The sequence below is a fragment of the Trichomycterus rosablanca genome, chromosome 9, assembly GCF_030014385.1.
Source record: "Trichomycterus rosablanca isolate fTriRos1 chromosome 9, fTriRos1.hap1, whole genome shotgun sequence".
Lineage (NCBI taxonomy): Eukaryota > Metazoa > Chordata > Actinopteri > Siluriformes > Trichomycteridae > Trichomycterus > Trichomycterus rosablanca.
Window position 1 is genome coordinate 39,537,955 of NC_085996.1, and position 18,124 is coordinate 39,556,078.

The 18,124-nt window shown below is 40.2% G+C and overlaps 1 protein-coding gene across 1 annotated transcript; it reads right to left on the bottom strand.

Annotated features, from left to right (window-relative positions):
* Window positions 1-2,137: 2,137 nt before the first annotated feature.
* Window positions 2,138-16,216, bottom strand: slc22a2 (solute carrier family 22 member 2). The gene is made up of 11 exons (XM_063002422.1): window positions 15,778-16,216; window positions 13,335-13,438; window positions 12,042-12,196; window positions 11,560-11,728; window positions 11,361-11,475; window positions 9,654-9,754; window positions 9,364-9,578; window positions 8,486-8,594; window positions 7,959-8,071; window positions 5,226-5,325; window positions 2,138-4,703 (listed from the first exon to the last, which is right to left on the bottom strand). Exons 1-11 carry the CDS (start codon window positions 16,177-16,179, stop codon window positions 4,616-4,618), a joined length of 1,671 nt encoding a protein of 556 aa, XP_062858492.1. The 5' UTR covers window positions 16,180-16,216; the 3' UTR covers window positions 2,138-4,615.
* Between the last annotated feature and the right edge of the window lie 1,908 nt (window positions 16,217-18,124).

The window sequence follows — 18,124 nt, forward strand, 5'->3', positions numbered from 1 at the left end:
GCTCTGAAATGTCAGTGTGCTTATTTATTTAATATTTACTCAATATATATATTTATATATTAGGGCTGTCGAAGTTAACGCGATAATAACGCATTAACGCAATCTCAATTTAACGCGATTTTAAAAAATAGTGCCGTTAACGCAAATTCTATTTGGCTCTGCGAGTCATCTGTAGTTCACGTTGAGACTTCACCGTGCACGGCATCTCTCATTAAGACAGCGTTTCTCAAATGTAACCGAGCGTCGTAGTGATGCACTTTCTTAATAAAGAAATAAATACACGCTATATTCACAAGTTGTCGGGAGCAGAACACTTTTATTTCTTTTTCTGTTACGGTACCGAATAGCGGACAGCTAGAGTCGTTAGCCAAGCATGCTATTCCATGAACTATGGAAGCCCCAAAGGGTCAAAACACACTCACTTCGTGTAGAAACGTCCATCAAACCATTGTCACGATACAACCACAGAAAAGTCTGTTACAATAACTACGCCTTATCCCACCTAATGCACCACTGATCTACAATGTTTGCTGATGGAGAAATTTTAACCTACAATCTGACATTTATACGAAGTCAAGGGTCTCTGCTGGATAGTGTTACTGCCTAGTATGTGAGTGAATAAAACTCCATTACAGTTTTCTCTTGTCCCAGCAGTTTTTAACATCAGTACATTTAGCATAAAATGTGTTCACCATTTTAATTGTAACATTTCACTTAAAAAGATTTTAGATTTTTTTATGCGATTAATCGCGATTAACTATATGAAATTCTGAGATTAATCGCGATTAAAATTTGTAATCGTTTGACAGCCCTAATATATATATATATATATATATATATATGTATATACAGTGGATTCAGAAAGAATTCAGAACCCTTAGCTTGCACATTTTGTGTTTTGGATTTGCCATTTTTACCCAACACCCCTCTGACGCCTCTCTTATGGAATCTTCATCCATTCCTCTCATGTAAAAGTTCCTCATCATTGAGGTTTCACAGCTTCTTTCAAGCCCACCAAAGCTCTTCTATGGGATCTAAATCTGGATGCTGAGAAGATCCTCTCCAGGATATTCCAGGACTGATTCCTTAACCAAGCTTTGGTTGAATTGGAAGTGTGTTTGGGAACGGCGTCTTGCTAGAAAGTCCAAAAACATTTCTTGTCAAAATGCCAGTCATGTGGTCAAGATTGCCAGTTCCTCACATCATCACTGACCCTGTCCATGCTTGACCGTGGATATATTGTTCTGGTAATGAGCCTCGCCTTCCATGTGGCCAAACAGTTTCAGTTTTCACTCCATGGAACCTTTACTGTGCACTGTGGAGTCCAGTCATGAGGTTCTTGGTTGTTAAGTGATCATCTTATGGTTTCCATATGTTCATCGGGTCGTCGTCTAAGTCTTGTGCAGCAACATGAGGGTTTTTCTTCATTGTCCTGAAAAGAGCTCCTCTGTCAACTTTTGTGAGCAGCTTCTTAGTTTACAGCATGGTTGTAACACACCTTGAAAACGTAATTCTCTCAAATGAAGATGGTGGTTATTGAGTCTCAATGGTTTAATCATGTTGTAGCCCAACTTTAGGTCCTATATAGACTAGCAATATTATGTAGGGGTTCAATACGTGTGACATGGCGGTATTACCAAATTAAGGTGGTCGTTAAACAGGTAATGCTTGTAATACCACAACGGCTCCACAGACATGAATAAGACCAATCCTGAACTGTAAACAGTGTTAGGTTGCAATTTTGCTGCTAAATTTGGCAGAATCATTTATTAATATTCGTAATATTCCTGTTGGATAGTTAAATAATCATTTTGTTTTGCCTCATGTTCCTCATATTAAACCCACAATTTTACAACATAATGAAACGTACAATTTTCACCCACAGTTTTTCTAAACCTCGCCTCAATACCTGAAGGGTTTAATTCACAACACGCTTAAAACCTCAAATTTAAGTAAGCAAACAAAGTCTTAATGTACGAAGATGTTTTCTGAAATTACGGCACACTTAACTAGTCTTAAATCTTTACTTACCTTTACTTGTGCAGACATTACGTTCCAGATTACGTTCTACATTCTTTATGGTGTGTAAATAAACAACTCCAAACAACAAGTGCATGTACTGGACACACAGTCAGTATAATGAATCAAGTCAGCAGTTTAATACAAGTTACATTTTGAATTGAACATGAATCCATTGACTGATTGCTGGACCTGGACAGAAAAGTTAAGGAGACGTTTTACCCAGATGGAACATGCTGGTTTGTCTTTTCTCTTTAAGCACCGACCGTCACTGCTGAGTGTTTACATTATTACAGGCGTGTTTGTAGGTTCCGGTACAGAAGGTTTCGGGTTTTCTTGCTCTGAAATGTTGATTTGGACGTGTTATTACAGTCTCAGACCACTGTTAGCGCTTTTCCACCAAAATAACTCTGGTTCTTGAACCGGTTCTGTTTAGGTTTCTTCGAACCTTGGTGTTTTGTAGAGAACCGACCCACGTTTCCACCAGTTTTTGGGAACCAGGCCTGTGTCATCAACGGTGGTCATTACACAACGACAATAAAGAGTAACATGGTGGAGCATGTAGATTATCTGTAGGGATTTGTGCTGCTGTTACAGATGTTTATGTTTATGTAAAAAGCATGGATCAGCTGTTGGTGATGAGAAGACGTAGACGTGTTTGTTGCAGTTGTTGTTTTCTTTAGTTCATTGACGTGAGAAGCGTTTTGTGCTTTACTCTCACCGTGACTCTCGGTGTAAATAACCGATTTGCTCAGCGCTGGACTCGAGCGATAAAACATCATTAAAGTTCCACGATACGAACAAACATCTGTGTGAAATAACCATCAAACCCAGTCTAACAGCTCCACATGTATCTGTGTTTAACTGGATTTACTTCACGTGTGGTGGTTCTGCAGCTCGGGGTTCTGAATTCACAAAAATCAACTAAATAAAGCGTAACGTGGCTGAATGTACTAACAGTACCACACAGGAACTAAACCTCTCTCTGTTATTACTGGTTATAAGTGCTCTGTACTGGTTATAAGCGCTCTGTACTGGTTATAAGAGCTCTGTACTGGTTATAAGTGTCTCTGTACTGGTTATAAGCGCTCTGTAGTGGTTATAAGTGCTCTGTAGTGGTTATAAGTGCTCTGTAGTGGTTATAAGTGCTCTGTACTGGTTATAAGTGCTCTAAACTGGTTATAAAAGCTCTAAACTGGTTATTAGATCTCTAAACTGGTTATAAAAGCTCTAAACTGGTTATAAGAGCTCTGTACTGGTTATAAGTGCTGTGCTCTGTAGTGGTTATAAGCGCTCTGTACTGGTTATAAGAGCTCTGTACTGGTTATAAGAGCTCTGTACTGGTTATAAGCGCTCTGTACTGATTATAAGTGCTCTGTACTGGTTATAAGCGCTCTGTACTGGTTATAAGCACTCTGTACTGGTTATAAGTGCTCTGTAGTGGTTATAAGTGCTCTGTACTGGTTATAAGTGCTCTAAACTGGTTATAAAAGCTCTAAACTGGTTATAAGATCTCTAAACTGGTTATAAAAGCTCTAAACTGGTTATAAGATCTCTGTACTGGTTATAAGCGCTCTGTACTGGTTATAAGCGCTCTGTACTGCCCAAATTCATCAGTGTTTTAGTACAAGCAGCCACGTTTTCTGTTATTCTGTCCGGGTAACTTTTACCGTGTCATATCACACAGTTCATCTCTTTAAAAATATCAGCGAATATCAGTGACAAACTGGATCAAAATTAATCAGATGAACTTTAAAGATGAAAGTGCAGCACAAACACAGATGACGTCACAGTTGGCGCAGAAAAACCGAGTATTCTGTGGTGCCAGCTGCGAACGCAACTTCACTGTTTGGAACCTTTTTTCCGGTGGAAACATGCTGAACCGGTTCAAAATCAAGTCCACGAATCAGAACGGAGCCCGTTCCATGTCGGTGGAAAAGGGGTAAATGATCATTACTGTGCCAAAACGTTTGGGTTTGTGATGTGATGCTCTGTAGGAAGGAGATAAACCCGCCGTGTGAGATAAATCTCGTCAATCATATTCCGTTTTCCACTTATAATTTTGTTGTAACTTGTATTAAATTGTTGACTTGATTTATTATATTACTTTGCTATTAGTAGTGGATAACAGAACCATGATGACTGGCTTGCTGTGTAGCAGCGCTGGTACCGTAAACAGCCCTGTGTAAAAAATGCTTTATGTTATCGTGAGCGTTTGTGGCGTCGTTAATGAGGTGCATTTGTGTTTAGATTCATTAAGCAAGAAGGTTTGTAATGAGGCGGATACCGACCATACAGGGTTTATTCTGCCCCGCCGGGCTTTTAGTGCTAGAGCCGCCTGGCATCGCCTGAATGCATTAACTTACGGCACATTACCAGCACCATTCAGAAAGCTTAATGATTCCATATTAAAAGTTCTACACAGTGCCCTTTGGTATACAGGGTATAAAACATTCATTTCCAGTCCCGTAACAAACAGTGGTCTGCTCGTGGTACCAGTTCTTATATCTTCCAACACATAAACATATTTACTGAGAACACAAACATAAAGTGGACGTGTTATTGACCTCTCGGAGACTGAAGAACCTCCCTCGGTTCAGACGGACACATTCTCTTTGTTAGTCGTTACGTCCGAGTGCAGCAGAACCTCCAGCTGATGATTCTTTAGAGCGTCCTCTTTGTTTCTGAAATATAAAAACGTATTATTATTATTAAATCATGTTGCCGGGAAGTGTCTTTGCATCCCGGTCCGTGTACCTTTGCTTGTCAATGTTTTGGGACGTTTTTAGTTGCACAAACTGATCAGAAACAAGCAAACAGAAATGAAAGAGTCGTGGTAGAGAGCGAAACGATTCCAGGACGGACTGTTAAAAAGGACAATCCCGGGAGAACCAGAACAGGTAGTTCAGCGTTCAAGGTACTGGACTAGTACTCAGAAGTCTGTTAGTTCAAACCCCACAACTGCCAGGTTGCCACTGTTGGACCCCTGAGCAAGACCCTTAACCCTCAAGTGGATAAATAAAAATTGATCCTTTAATCTGTTTGTTCGAATGACCAGAGGTACATGGACTGACCCCCTTTATATATTTAAGGGCCTTTTCCATCCACCTTCCCATCCATCCCCCTATGTACAGCAAACATTACTGTTTTATATATTTTTGGGATTTAATTCGCCCCTAATGGTGCATTAATGCTAAATATCGTACCTGTGTGGGTGCTCAATATCATCGATGGTCTCTGGAAGCGGCACACCTTTAGTCTCGGGCAGCAGCAGCACCAGACCACCGGCAACCAGCGCCAGGACTCCTATTAGAATCAGAATCAGATTCAGAACAAAAATCAGATTCAGGATTAGAATAAAAATCTGATTCAGAATCATATTTAAAATCAGAATTAAATTCAGAACCAGAATCAGAATCCTATTTAAGAATCAAATTCAGAATCCTTTTAAGTATTATATTTAAAATCGGATTCAGAATCAGAATCAAAATCAGATTCAGAATTATATTTAAAACCAAAAATCTAATTCAGAACTAGATTCAGAATCAGAATCAGAATCCTATTAAGAATCAGATTCAGAATCCTTTTAAGTATCATATTCAGAATCAGAACCAGATTCAGAATGAGTCAGAATCATATTTAAAACCAGAATCAAATTCAGAACCAGAATCAGAATCCTATTAAGAATCAGATTCAGAATCATTTTAAGTATTATATTTAGAATCAGATTCAGAATCATATTAAAAATCAGAATCATATTCAAAACCAGAATCAAATTCAAAACCAGATTCAGAATCCAATTTAAGAATCAGATTCAGAATCTTTTTAAGTATCATATTTAGAATCAGCTTTAGAATCAAAATCAGATTAAGATTAAGAATCAAAATCAGATTCAGAATCCTTTAAGTATCATATTTAGAATCAGATTCAGAATCAGAATCAAAAACAAATTCAGAATCAAAATCAGATTCAGATCCAGAATTAGAATCAAAATCTGATTCAGAATCATATTTAAAACCAGAATCAAATTTAGAACCAGATTCAGAATCAGAATCCTATTAAGAATCAGATTCAGATTCAGAATCATATTTAAAACCAGAATCAAATTCAGAACCAGAATCAGAATCCTATTAAGAATCAGATTCAGAATCATTTTAAGTATCATATTTAGAATCAGATTCAGAATCAGAATCCTATTAAGAATCAGATTCAGAATCATTTTAAGTATCATATTTGGAATCAGATTCAGAATCAGAATCCTTTTAAGAATCAGATTCAGAATCATTTTAAGTATCATATTTAGAATCAGATTCAGAATCAGAATCCTATTAAGAATCAGATTCAGAATCATTTTAAGTATCATATTCAGAATCAGAATCACATCAGAGTGTTGGTGCAGGACACAAACTATATAAAACAAAATCAAATATAAAGAGAAAAGGTGACCAGTACATGTGTTCCCAGTATGACCAGTATGACCAGTATGTGCAATGAGCAAATAAAACATTGCAGATGTGCAAACGGTTTTTGTGCAAGGTGTGCAGATGTTTTCAGATCCATGTGACGTGCACCGTGTATGAGGGCCAGAGACTCTGTCCGTGGGGGTCCGGGGCCTCGTCGATGGGGCCAGTTGCAGTGGGGAGGAAACCGTGACCTTCGTTCCTCTGCACATCTGCCTGTGTTTGCTTTCACTGGATCTCGTGATGTTCCGGATGTACCGAACCAGAGCCGTGTTATTATAGTACAGCAAGAGTACAAACACCACACACGCAGAAATACTGCATTCACATACACTGCATGGACTAAAGTATTGGGACGCCTGAGTGAGAGCGTGTTGCATTAATACTAAAGTGATCCATGTTTTCCTTAAGGCTTTAAAATCATCCAAACTTCTGGGAAGCCTTTCTACCAGAGTTTGGAGTATGTCTGAGGGATTTGTGCCCATTCTGTCTATAAAGAAAGAAAAAGGAACTTCCCCAAACTGTTGCCATAATGTTAAAAGCATATGATTAACCTTATATCATTTTTATACATTAGTTCAATCATTAGAAGTGGCGTCCACATACTTTTAACCATATAATGCATTATTTAGTAATTGAGGCTGTATTCTTTTTATGCATTGTTCTGATTTGGATATATCCAATTACCCTGTGCACTCTGATGCCCCCTGTAGGCTGCAAGACACCCTAGCATACGCCTCCCCGCCCATAACGTACCCACGTTCTATTCGAAACTTTGTAGACGCTGCAAGTCCACTTGGATACGCCTGAAGCGGTTTATCCTATTCGTCATGACAGGTCTCTCTACAGAATCAGGCACAGGCTTTAGCTGGACCATTAAATAATTCAGATGCCGCTCCAGTGTGGTTTTGGCTGTATGCTTCGGGTCAGTGTCTGGTACAAAATAAACTGTGGTCTCAATCGGAGTTTGCGTCTGCTCTGGAGGAGTTTTTTATAGGATGTTCCTGTGTTTATTGGTCCGTTGGTTACTACAGCGTCCCTATCCCTGCTGCACTTCCATAGCACAGTGCTACCATCACCATGTTTAACAGTTCTCTGTATAATGGGTTCTTCCATCGCTGCAGTGGAATTTTGGAGCTCTTTTAAAGAGACCGTTAGGACCTTTTTACCTCCTTGACCAATGTGCTTCTTGCCCCAAGGCTCATATGATGCATATGAAGCTTCTTTATGATGGTTATCTGTTCTTTACCGCTCATGCTGACGCCTGGACCACACCAAATGACAAACTCTAGAAGGGTTCATAAACGTACCAAACGCTACTGTGGTCTTGGGAGCGCTCAAAATCTTAGATACTGTAAAAGGTATATGTTTATTTTCTTGCCCTGCAGCCTACAGGGGGCGCCAGAGTGTATTGAAATGTACGACTATCAGGGAAAATGAAGCATGGATACGGCGATACTACGTTAACTCCACACTCACCAAAAACGATCAGCGGCAGCTCCAGCCAGACGTTGGCGAGTCTGTAGACCAGGAACGGGGCCACGATCCCTCCAACATCACAAAGGGTGGAGCAGACGGACAGACCCAAATTTCTGCAGGAACACACGTCATATCAGAAGCTTTTACTATTTTATTGATGCATTTTCTCCCCTTTTCTCCCAATTTATCATAGCCAATCACTCTTCCGCTATCCAAGAGGGTATATTGTGCTGACACGCCCTTCCTCCGATGTGTGAGCGCTCCCTTCTTATTCGCCGTGCTTCGGTGGATTGGCGCTTGAGGTCTCCACGTTCCTCCACTTCTGTACAGGCGCCCCGGGCTACTAACCAGGATCCTTACACAGCCTCGCAGACCCCACACACTTTTTAGTCCCGTCTTTTCCCACCCAGCAAACCAGCGGCCGATTTTATCTACTGGAGGCACTAGGGGGCACCAGACAACCAATAGCAGATCTGAGCTAAGATTTGCCCTGTCGCAACAAGTGTTTAGTTTTAGAGGAACTTTACCTGATGAAGGTGGGGTACAGCTCAGTATTTACAAACACCACCATTTCAAAAGCCATGGTGATTCCCAGCCGTCCGACACAAGCCACCGCCGTTTTAATCCAGAACATATCTGTATGAATTAAAAAGTACAATTATTTAAAGTCTGAGTGATTAAAATATTCATTCACTCATTGTATGTATTGTCTTAGCTTAGCTACAGTTTTTAGGAAAAACAATAAAAATAAAGAAACTAATAAAAATAGTACAATATATCAAAGTCTTTACAGAAATATAAAAAATAAAATAAGAAATTCATAAAACAGTGCAAAAAGTAACAACAATTAAAACGTTAATAGTGACAGTAATCATATTATATGTATGTAATAATACTATATATATATTGTGGTGTGTGTATATGTGTGTGTGTGTCTAAACCACTTATCCTAATCAGGGTCGAGGGGGGCACCCTGAACAGGGCGCCAGTCCATTGCAGGGCAGACACACTAACACATACACTAACACACACACTAACACACACACTAACACACACACTAACACACAAACACACAAACACACAAACACACTAACACACTAACACACTAACACACTAACACACACACACACACTAACAAACTAACAAACTAACACACTAACACACTAACACACACACACATTTAAGGGCAATTTTAGCAAACTCTACACAGAAAGGACCAGGATTGCTCCACCTGGGAATCAAACCCAGGACCCTTTTGTGTGAGACGACAGTGCTGACCTTAAATTTCTTAAATTTTATTTAATATAGGGTGGGCTGTGGTTGTTTCTAGGAACTATGCTGGTCAGTTACTATTGCTGTAAATCAGACATAAAACACTGGCTTTATAGCACTGATCAGAACTCACTCTCTGGAATAAAAGCCGTGATGAAGCAGGCGACTCCGGTCAGAATGTTGGCCGCGGCGAACGGGAGCTTCCGGCCGACGCGGTCGATGGTGAAGAGGATGAGAATGGCCGCGGGGAACTCCACCAATCCCGAGATGAGGAAGTCCACGTAGACGTTTCCACCCAGGATCCCCAGACGCATGATGAGGCCCTGATAGACCACGGCGCTGGTGAACCTGCACACACACAGATGTGTGACACCCGGGGGCCACGGTGCTTTCGTTACGGTACGAGTTACCACCATCACTTACCAGTTAAAGCTCAGGATGAAAGTGTGCTTCCTCATGTTCGGGGTTCTGATCAGGTCCATGAAAACGCCGCCGGCCACGTCTGTGTTTTCCTCCTTCAGTGTCTGTATTAATACATCATTAATTACTACTTAGAACATGTAGATATGGTTAGTGCATGAATGTCATATTCCAATATTACAAGAATACTGCTACAATGGAATGTTACTGGAAGGTGGCGTCTACTGCACTGTATGATCTACAAAACCCAGTTCTAGTTCTTCTCTATTCTATTCTTTCTTCTTTTGTTCTTTTTCTTTCCTTTTGTTATTTCTTTCTTCTTTGTTTTTTTTTCTTTAGTTCTTTTTTAGTTCTTTTTCTTTCTTTATCTATTCTTTCTTTCTTTTGTTCTTTCTTTCTTTCTTCTTCCTTCTTTTGTTATTTTTCTTTCTTTCTTTTCTTCTTTCTTTCTTTTCTTCTTTTTCTTTCTTCTTTTATTTTTTTAGTTCTTTTTCTTTCTTTATCTCTTCCTTAGTTTTTTTTCTTTTTCTTTCTTTCTTTAGTTTTTTTTTCTTTCTTTCTTTTATTTATTTTTTTCTTTTTTCTTTCTCCTTTCATTCTTTTTTTTCTTTAACTCTTTTATGTTCTTTTCTTCCTTCTTTTGTTCTTTTTTTCTTTCGTTTCTTTCTTTCTTTCTTTCATTCATTTGTTTGTTTTCTTTCTTTATCTTTCTTTTTTTTTATTAATTTCTTTCTTTCTTTTTTTCTGTCTGTCTATAATTTTGTCTGGCAGGCTGTAAGTCCTGTGTCATTTTCTGGAGAACAAAAGATGGGAATTAGTTCTCTAACACATTTAAATGTCCATGATTATGCAACACTACTAACGTAAGTGTATTATTTAATGTTATTTATTTATTATAGATTTTACTGCCATGTTTAACGTTTATGTGTAATTTTATGGTGAGACAGGTATTATGTTTCTGTCTGATTATTTTATCCTGTCTTTCGAGCTGTTTTATATGAAGTTATTTCAGGTTTATTGCAGTTTTTTTTACAAACTTGCTGAGTCGCCACTAAACAAACGTCGTCTTTCATTAAATCTGGTGGTGAAACGTCCACAAAATCGCCCACAGAAACCGTACTTTGTGACTAAGCTAGATCTTTAAAAAGGATACTGGCAAGTGCCACTGGCAAGTCCAGAGCACCAGAGCTATCTGCGTTTGTTACGCCAGATGCATTTTTACAGTATACATTTCAACGACTGGTTAATACTGTTTTCGCAAATGTGCCTGATTGCACAGCTTATCTAGATGATGTGGTAGTACACTCATGTGATTGGTATAGCCATATGAGGTTGTTAAAAGAAGTTTTTAAGAAACTAGAGCAGTTATGAACTCGTCTTGCCGTCTCAGCTTAATAAAGCTTTTTATTATTTTACCTTTTCAATTTATAAACTTTCCTGTCTATTTTCCCCCAATCTAGTCGTGTCCAATCACCCACCACTGTCGATCTTCGGTACGCCCTTTCCAACACGTGTGCACTACCGACCGCTTCTCTTCATCTGCACCAGGTGTGTTGATGTGGAGATCCGTATCGTGCACAGAGAATCACACACTGATCTCCATTATCCCCCGTCTCTGTGCGGCGACATCGATCAGCCAGCAGAGGGCGTAACTCTGGCATGCTAGCGCCCCCTCTCCTTTAACGTCACACAACAGCGAAACGAACATACCTCGATATTCTTGGAGAGCGTCCTCTTGTTCTCTTTAGCCATGGCTTTGGTGATCTCCACGGCTTTACTGGTGTTGTTCTGAGACAGAAGCCATCTCGGCGATTCAGGAATAAACCTGCAATTAACACGATAAAATAAATACTGGCATATCTAACATCTGGACCTAAACACCACAGCTGGACGATAAACCAAACCTCACCAGTAGTAGGACAGGAAGCAGACGTAGGGCGCTGTGATGGCCACTTGGAGCCAGCGCCAGTTGGTAATGAGGTACGCGATGAGGGGCAGGATGAGGACGCCGAAGCTGAAGGACATCTGAAAGAACACCGCCACCGGCCTCCTGTACTGCACCCCGACCAGCTCCGTTACTGAGGAATTCATGACAGAAGACTCAAAACTCAAGACGCATTTTACGTCGTCCTACACTCCCGAGAAGAGGGCGTGTCTAAATTCTTAGATCCCTTAAAATGCTCCTACTGAGGCGCCTTAATTCTGAGTGATGATCTGACTGAATAACGATTACGCGTCCGACGCCTCCTAGCCCTAATGCTAACTGTGTTAGCTTAGTGAGCTAGAGAGAGCGTCTAAATAATCTGCCTCATGAGCTCCATGTCTTATTAGAACCCTCTCTACTGAGGCAGCTGATCAGGTAGGTAGTAGGGAGCAAGGCGGGTCACTTACTCAAAACAAACGCCACCATCCAGCCTGCTTTCGCCCCGAAACCGTACAGAGCTCTGAACACCAGCAGAGAAATGTAATTAGGAGCCACCGCCACCAGAATTCCTGTGATGACGTTCAGGAGACTGGACAGAAGGAAGATGGGCTTCCGACCAAACCTGGATGAGCGAAGCAGAAAGAACGAATTAAATTAGTGCATCAATTTCCAAACACTGATTTATTTATATATTTAAATGCTACTACTGTTTACTGTTGTTTATTTCAGTTGTGTAGACACGGAGGCTTAAGCAATAATTGATCAATTAGTCCTGATCAAGCTTATTAAACATTATTTATAAAAGTAAGAACATTATTTTTACCCCGAGTCTGCTGCTTCTTTTCACCTGCACCAGGAGGGTTCATATGGAGAGTCATGCACTGACCTCCATTATTCCCCGTCTCTGTGCAGTAACATCATTTAGCCAGCAGAGGTCGTAACTGCAGCAGTGATGAGGAATCCCCTCCGGCATTCCCACCCTCGGACGAGCCGATCACTTTTCTACATCGTCGCCTTCTGATGTATTTTTCCAGCGTCGTACCAACATTTTAATGTTGTCAGCAAAAATAGTTTTTCGGTTGAGCTCGTAGCCACTGATGCGCCGCTGCTTTCACATCATCATCACATGAAAATCGTCTTCGCCTTAAAGCTTCTTTGAGTGTCCGAAAAGGTGGAAATCAGAGCTAAATCCGGACCATAAGCGTCTCTCGGTCTCTCAGACAGAAACGATTATTCCTCCTCCCACCCTCACCGCTTATAACCACAATATACATGTGAGGAAACTTTTTGAAGATACCTCGTAGATTGTGCGAGGCAAGTTTGTCAATAATTTTCTATTTCTATCTTAAATGCTGTTTTTGATAATGAATTTAAATCTTCTTCTTCTTTTGGCTGCTCCCGTTAGGAGTCGCCCTGGATGTCCTCCCTCAAAGCATCAGTAAAGCGTGGCTAATTAATGTATATATTATATTTTATTTATGGGCAGCATTCTTAGTAGCCACTTATTATTGTTCTCAGATTTTCATGAGATTAGATCAGCAGTGTTCATGATAAAGCTATTCATAAAACTTCTCAAGATCATTTCCAGAAGGGGGCGCCGAAGTTCTGTTGTTTTAAATAGGCTACAAGCTACACACTGTTTAACCAGTAATGCCAAGAATGGCCTGTAGATGGCGCACTACAGTTGTATTTACAAATAATACAGTTATTTTTATGATATTTGGGGGTGGAGGGGGAGGTTCCACACAAACTTGCCGTACCTATCAGCCAGGTATCCAATGGCAATGCTGCCCACTAGGAAGCCAACACAGAGCGACGCCTGGAACACGTCCGCCCACCAGGCGTCTTCACACACCAGATTAAACTGAAACACACAGAAGAACTCTGTTATGGAACAGTGGAGGGTTTGTTCTTGTCTAGGCTTGTTGTGTAGTTAATCACGCTGTATGATCTGATAGTGTGAAACATGTATGGCGCAGCAGTCTTTGGATTTCAGCTGTCACTGGGCTAGAACTCGGTTAGTTGTCTCACAGAGGGTGATAAGTACAAATGCAGCAGTTTGAGGATTTCTCTTAAGATCCATCGTATTTGGTGTTTCAACTAAATAACTAAGCTATGAAAGGTACCGTTAGTGATGGTTGATTGGTTAGCACTTGCAGATCGTCTCATTTTCACTAAAAATGTTGTTTTGTTGTACAATGATGAACGTTTTATTTTAGAAATACAAGAATGATCCACAAGTCCTGTTAACCAGTTATTAAACTAGAACAGTTTGTACAGTCTGCTGTAAATTTCCTGTCAATTTACAACTTTATCCTACTGTATTTTATAATAATTATGAAAGAAAGGTTAAATAATCATCCTTGCTTGTGTATTAACAGTAAAATGGTCATTTATTTAATAAACTGCTCGTACTCATTTTGAGTGATGAAATGTGTTTTTTCCGGAGCTTGATGCGGTGGGGTGAGCCGGGTTCATTCTGCTAAGCTATAAGAGAGGACTTTACTCTCCCTTTCACTGTCACATGGTTCAAACCAGCGCTACACTGTTCTTGACTCTACTGTAAGGGGGCGCTATGCTGTTCTTGACGCTAATGTGGGGGGCGGGGGCTATGCTGTTCTTGACTCTACTGTAAGGGGTCGCGCTATGCTGTTCTTGACTCTAATGTAGGGGGGGCTACACTGTTCTTGACTCTACTGTAAGGGGGCGCTATGCTGTTCTTGACGCTAATGTGGGGGGGGGGGCTATGCTGTTCTTGACTCTACTGTAAGGGGTCGCGCTATGCTGTTCTTGACTCTAATGTAGGGGGGGGCTACACTGTTCTTGACTCTACTGTAGGGGGGCGCTATGCTGTTCTTGATGCTACTGCAGGCCAACATTTTGCCGTTCTTGGCCTTATCTTAGGCAAACGCTACACTGTTATTAATGCTACCGTGCTGTTCTTTATGAATTCTACTTTTGTATTTGTGGGGATTTATTGTGTGCTGTGCAGCGCAGGCTCACAGATTTCATGAGTGGGCGTGGCTATTCTGCCTCTCCCTGGATGCCTTGCTCCACTCTCAGTGTAAATAATCGTACTTTATAATGTAAATAATTGTATAAATGATTAAGTAAATGTGTCTGTAACACATAACACAATGTGTGTAAGTGATGGTAGGAGTGTGTTTATGCCGAGCTACTGTTTTACTGTTTGATGTGCTAAGCCCTGCGTTCAGGGTAAAGAGAGGACCAAAAATCTAAACGAATATCTTCTGGTTTCTGATGCCACAATATAAATTAAATGCTAAAGCAGCATTTGTAAATAAACACTGACATGCAGTCATATGATTTACTTAAATACACAGTAAAATACTGTTTAAATAAACGAAATAATTCTAAAATTCTATACAGATTATGACCAAATTATTATTTATTTGTATTTATATTAGAACTTATTTAAATTATAATAATATTTATTAATTATTAATTATATTTATATTATACTTTTATATTATATTTATTAGTAATATTTATTTATTATTAATTAAATAATTAATTAATTAATTATTCATTATAAATAATTTATAACTAATGACCAAATTATTATTTATTTGTATTTATATTAGAACTTATTTAAATTATAATAATATTTATTAATTATTAATTATATTTATATTATACTTATTATATTATATTTATTATTAATATTTATTTATGATTAATTAAATAATTAATTAATTAATTATTCATTATAAATATCTGTATTTATATTAGAATGTTTAAAAATTATATTTATTAATTATTAATTATATTTATATTATATTATTCTCATATTATATTTATTATCAATATTAATTTTATTATTAATTAAATAATTAATTATTCATTATAAATAATTTATAACTAATGACCAAGTTTATATTTATTTGTGCCTGAAAATAAATAAATAAATAAATTAATTAATAAAATAATTTGCCAATGTGTTGGGACAGTGGTAGCCTAGTGTGTAGAGCTTTGGGCTACCAATCAAAAGGTTGAGTGTTTGAATCCCAGCTCTGCTATGCAGCCACTGTTGGTCCCTTGAGCAAGGCCCTTAATTCTCTCAGCTCCAGGGGCGCCGTATAACGACCAAAAGTCCAAAACGAGCTGGGATATATCTGTACATATGACAAATAAAGGTGTTCTATTGTATTTTATTCTATAATAAACTTTATGACGTGTTACCTCGGTGACGTAGGACTCTCTGCCCTCGTAATCGTACTCCCAGCCAGCGTCGCAGGCGGTCCTGGGCAGCGCAGCACGCTGGGCCTCCGAAACGTTGCAGGAGAGGTCAGTGAGGTTCCAGTTCACGTCGTACCTCTCGCACTGACTGCGCACCAGCCCGCCGGACGTGTTGACAAAGGGCACGCCGAGCCAGGGCGCCTCCCGCGGGTCGTGTTCACACCGCGCCTGGAGCTGCTTCGCCCGCGGGTCACTGCACCAGTGATCGGGGGTGAAGCCCAGGAACACCATACCCACGTAAATGCCACAGAAGGGCAAGGAGACCAGACAGAGGATCCCGAAGATGCGCTTCTGAAAGTGGCCGAATTCGCCGGCTTCTTCCAAAACGTCGTCGAACGTGGTCATGGTGGCGGGCCGAGCTCGTCCCGCGTGCAGCGTCCCAGTCCGAGTCCCGGTGACGGGATATTTACTCTGAGCTGAGTACAGAGTCCAGGGGGAAGGTCTGACCCTCAGACCGCTCGTGCTGGGATCGATCAGAGACGCCCGGTGCACACGCAGCACGTTACTGTTTAATGAGTCAACTTCCCATGATCCCATGACGCTACGGTTACATAACGAGTCTGTCGGAAGTGGCTGGACGGGTCTGTCCAGTGCGTCTCTAAAAATACAGTGCATAGAACAAAGGGCTCGACTTTTGTACAGACCCTAAATCAGAAAAAGTTGGGGCAAAAAGCTAAAATTCCTGTATTCCAGGCCTGCAACTCGTTCCAAAAAAGTTGGGATGGTAAAGCATCTGCCACTTTGTACCGTCGCCGTTCCTTCTCACAGCACTTGAAAGACGTTTCGGCACCGAGGACGCCGAGCGATGACGAGTTTTTTCGTTATTTTGTCCCGTTCTTCCTGCAGACACGTCTTGGGGTGTACTGTTTTGAAACAGTACAAGGTTCAAAATTCTTCTCACGTCCTCTATCGGGGACAGGTCAGGACTGCAGGCGGGCCAGTCCAGCACCTGTACCCTTGTCTTGCACAGCCATGCCGGTATTTTTCTAAATTAGGGTTCATTTGTAAAAGATGTCTACTTCTTATTTTTTACAGTTTTTTCTGCATTTTTTCCTTTTTCTCTCAGTTTAGTCATAGCCGGTTCCTCCATAGCAGGTTTAGTCACAGCCAATTTAGTCATAGCCGGTTCCTCATAGCCGACCAGCAGCTAGTAGAATATCCCGCTTCTTATTGTGGTCTGGCATAAAGTGGAACAGAGGTAGAGGTACTGAACCAGTAATCAGAAGGTCACTGGTTCAAACCCCACCACCGCCAGCTCAACCCTCAATTGCTCACCCTGTATACTGTCCCAGTACTGTAAGTCGCTTCGGATAAAGGCGTCTGCTAAACAGTATTACAAGTTTGTCACCATGGGCACAAATTCTTACAGGGACACTTCCAAATCAGATAGAAAACCTTCCTAGAAGAGTGAAGGCTGGTATTTCTGCAATGTGGGGGATGAAGGGTCCGTCAAATAATGCTGCAAACCCTGAATCAATCAAATAAATCAAATGTGGGGGCACCACCACACTGAAACCAGTACAAACCAGTAAAAACCAGTAACAAACCCGAACCGATCCATTCTCTTAGTTTTATTGAAATAAAGCAATTTTCAGCATGAATGTTTTAAATATAAAACACAAACAAAGCAACAAACAATTGAAAACTGAATATATTTGACAGATCAGCCTCACTGGTGAAAGCTAAACAAAGAAGAGGCTCATGGTTTATTATTTATGTGATTATTAAAAAAAAAATACGAGTGAGTGGCACATGGAGACGTAGGATTCATCATCATTCATTATCGTACCTTTATCACGTCATTCAGATTGAATATAAAACACGAAACATGATTAAAAAAACAAAAAAAACAAGAGAAACCCAGAAAATCATTCAACACTGGAACTGGAGGGTGAAGAATTAAATATCCGGTTCAAATTCTGTCTCAGGATCCCGTCTGACCAAGTGAATCCGGAAGGCGTGGCAGGTAAAACGTGCTTGTCCAGTGTAGAAACGTGATCGGAGTGCATCATACGAACCCGTGCGCCCCAAACGTACTCACGCCAACCCAAACGTACTCACCCCGACCCAAACGTACTCACCCCGACCCAAACGTACCCACTGCTCAACGTGTGCAAACATAAACTATTATTATTATTATTATTATTATACACCGATCAGCCATAACATTAAAACCACCTCCTGGTTTCTACACTCACTGTCCATTTTATCAGCTCCACTTACCATATAGAAGCACTTTGTAGTTCTACAATTAGACTGTAGTCCATCTGTTCCTCTGCATGCTTTGTTA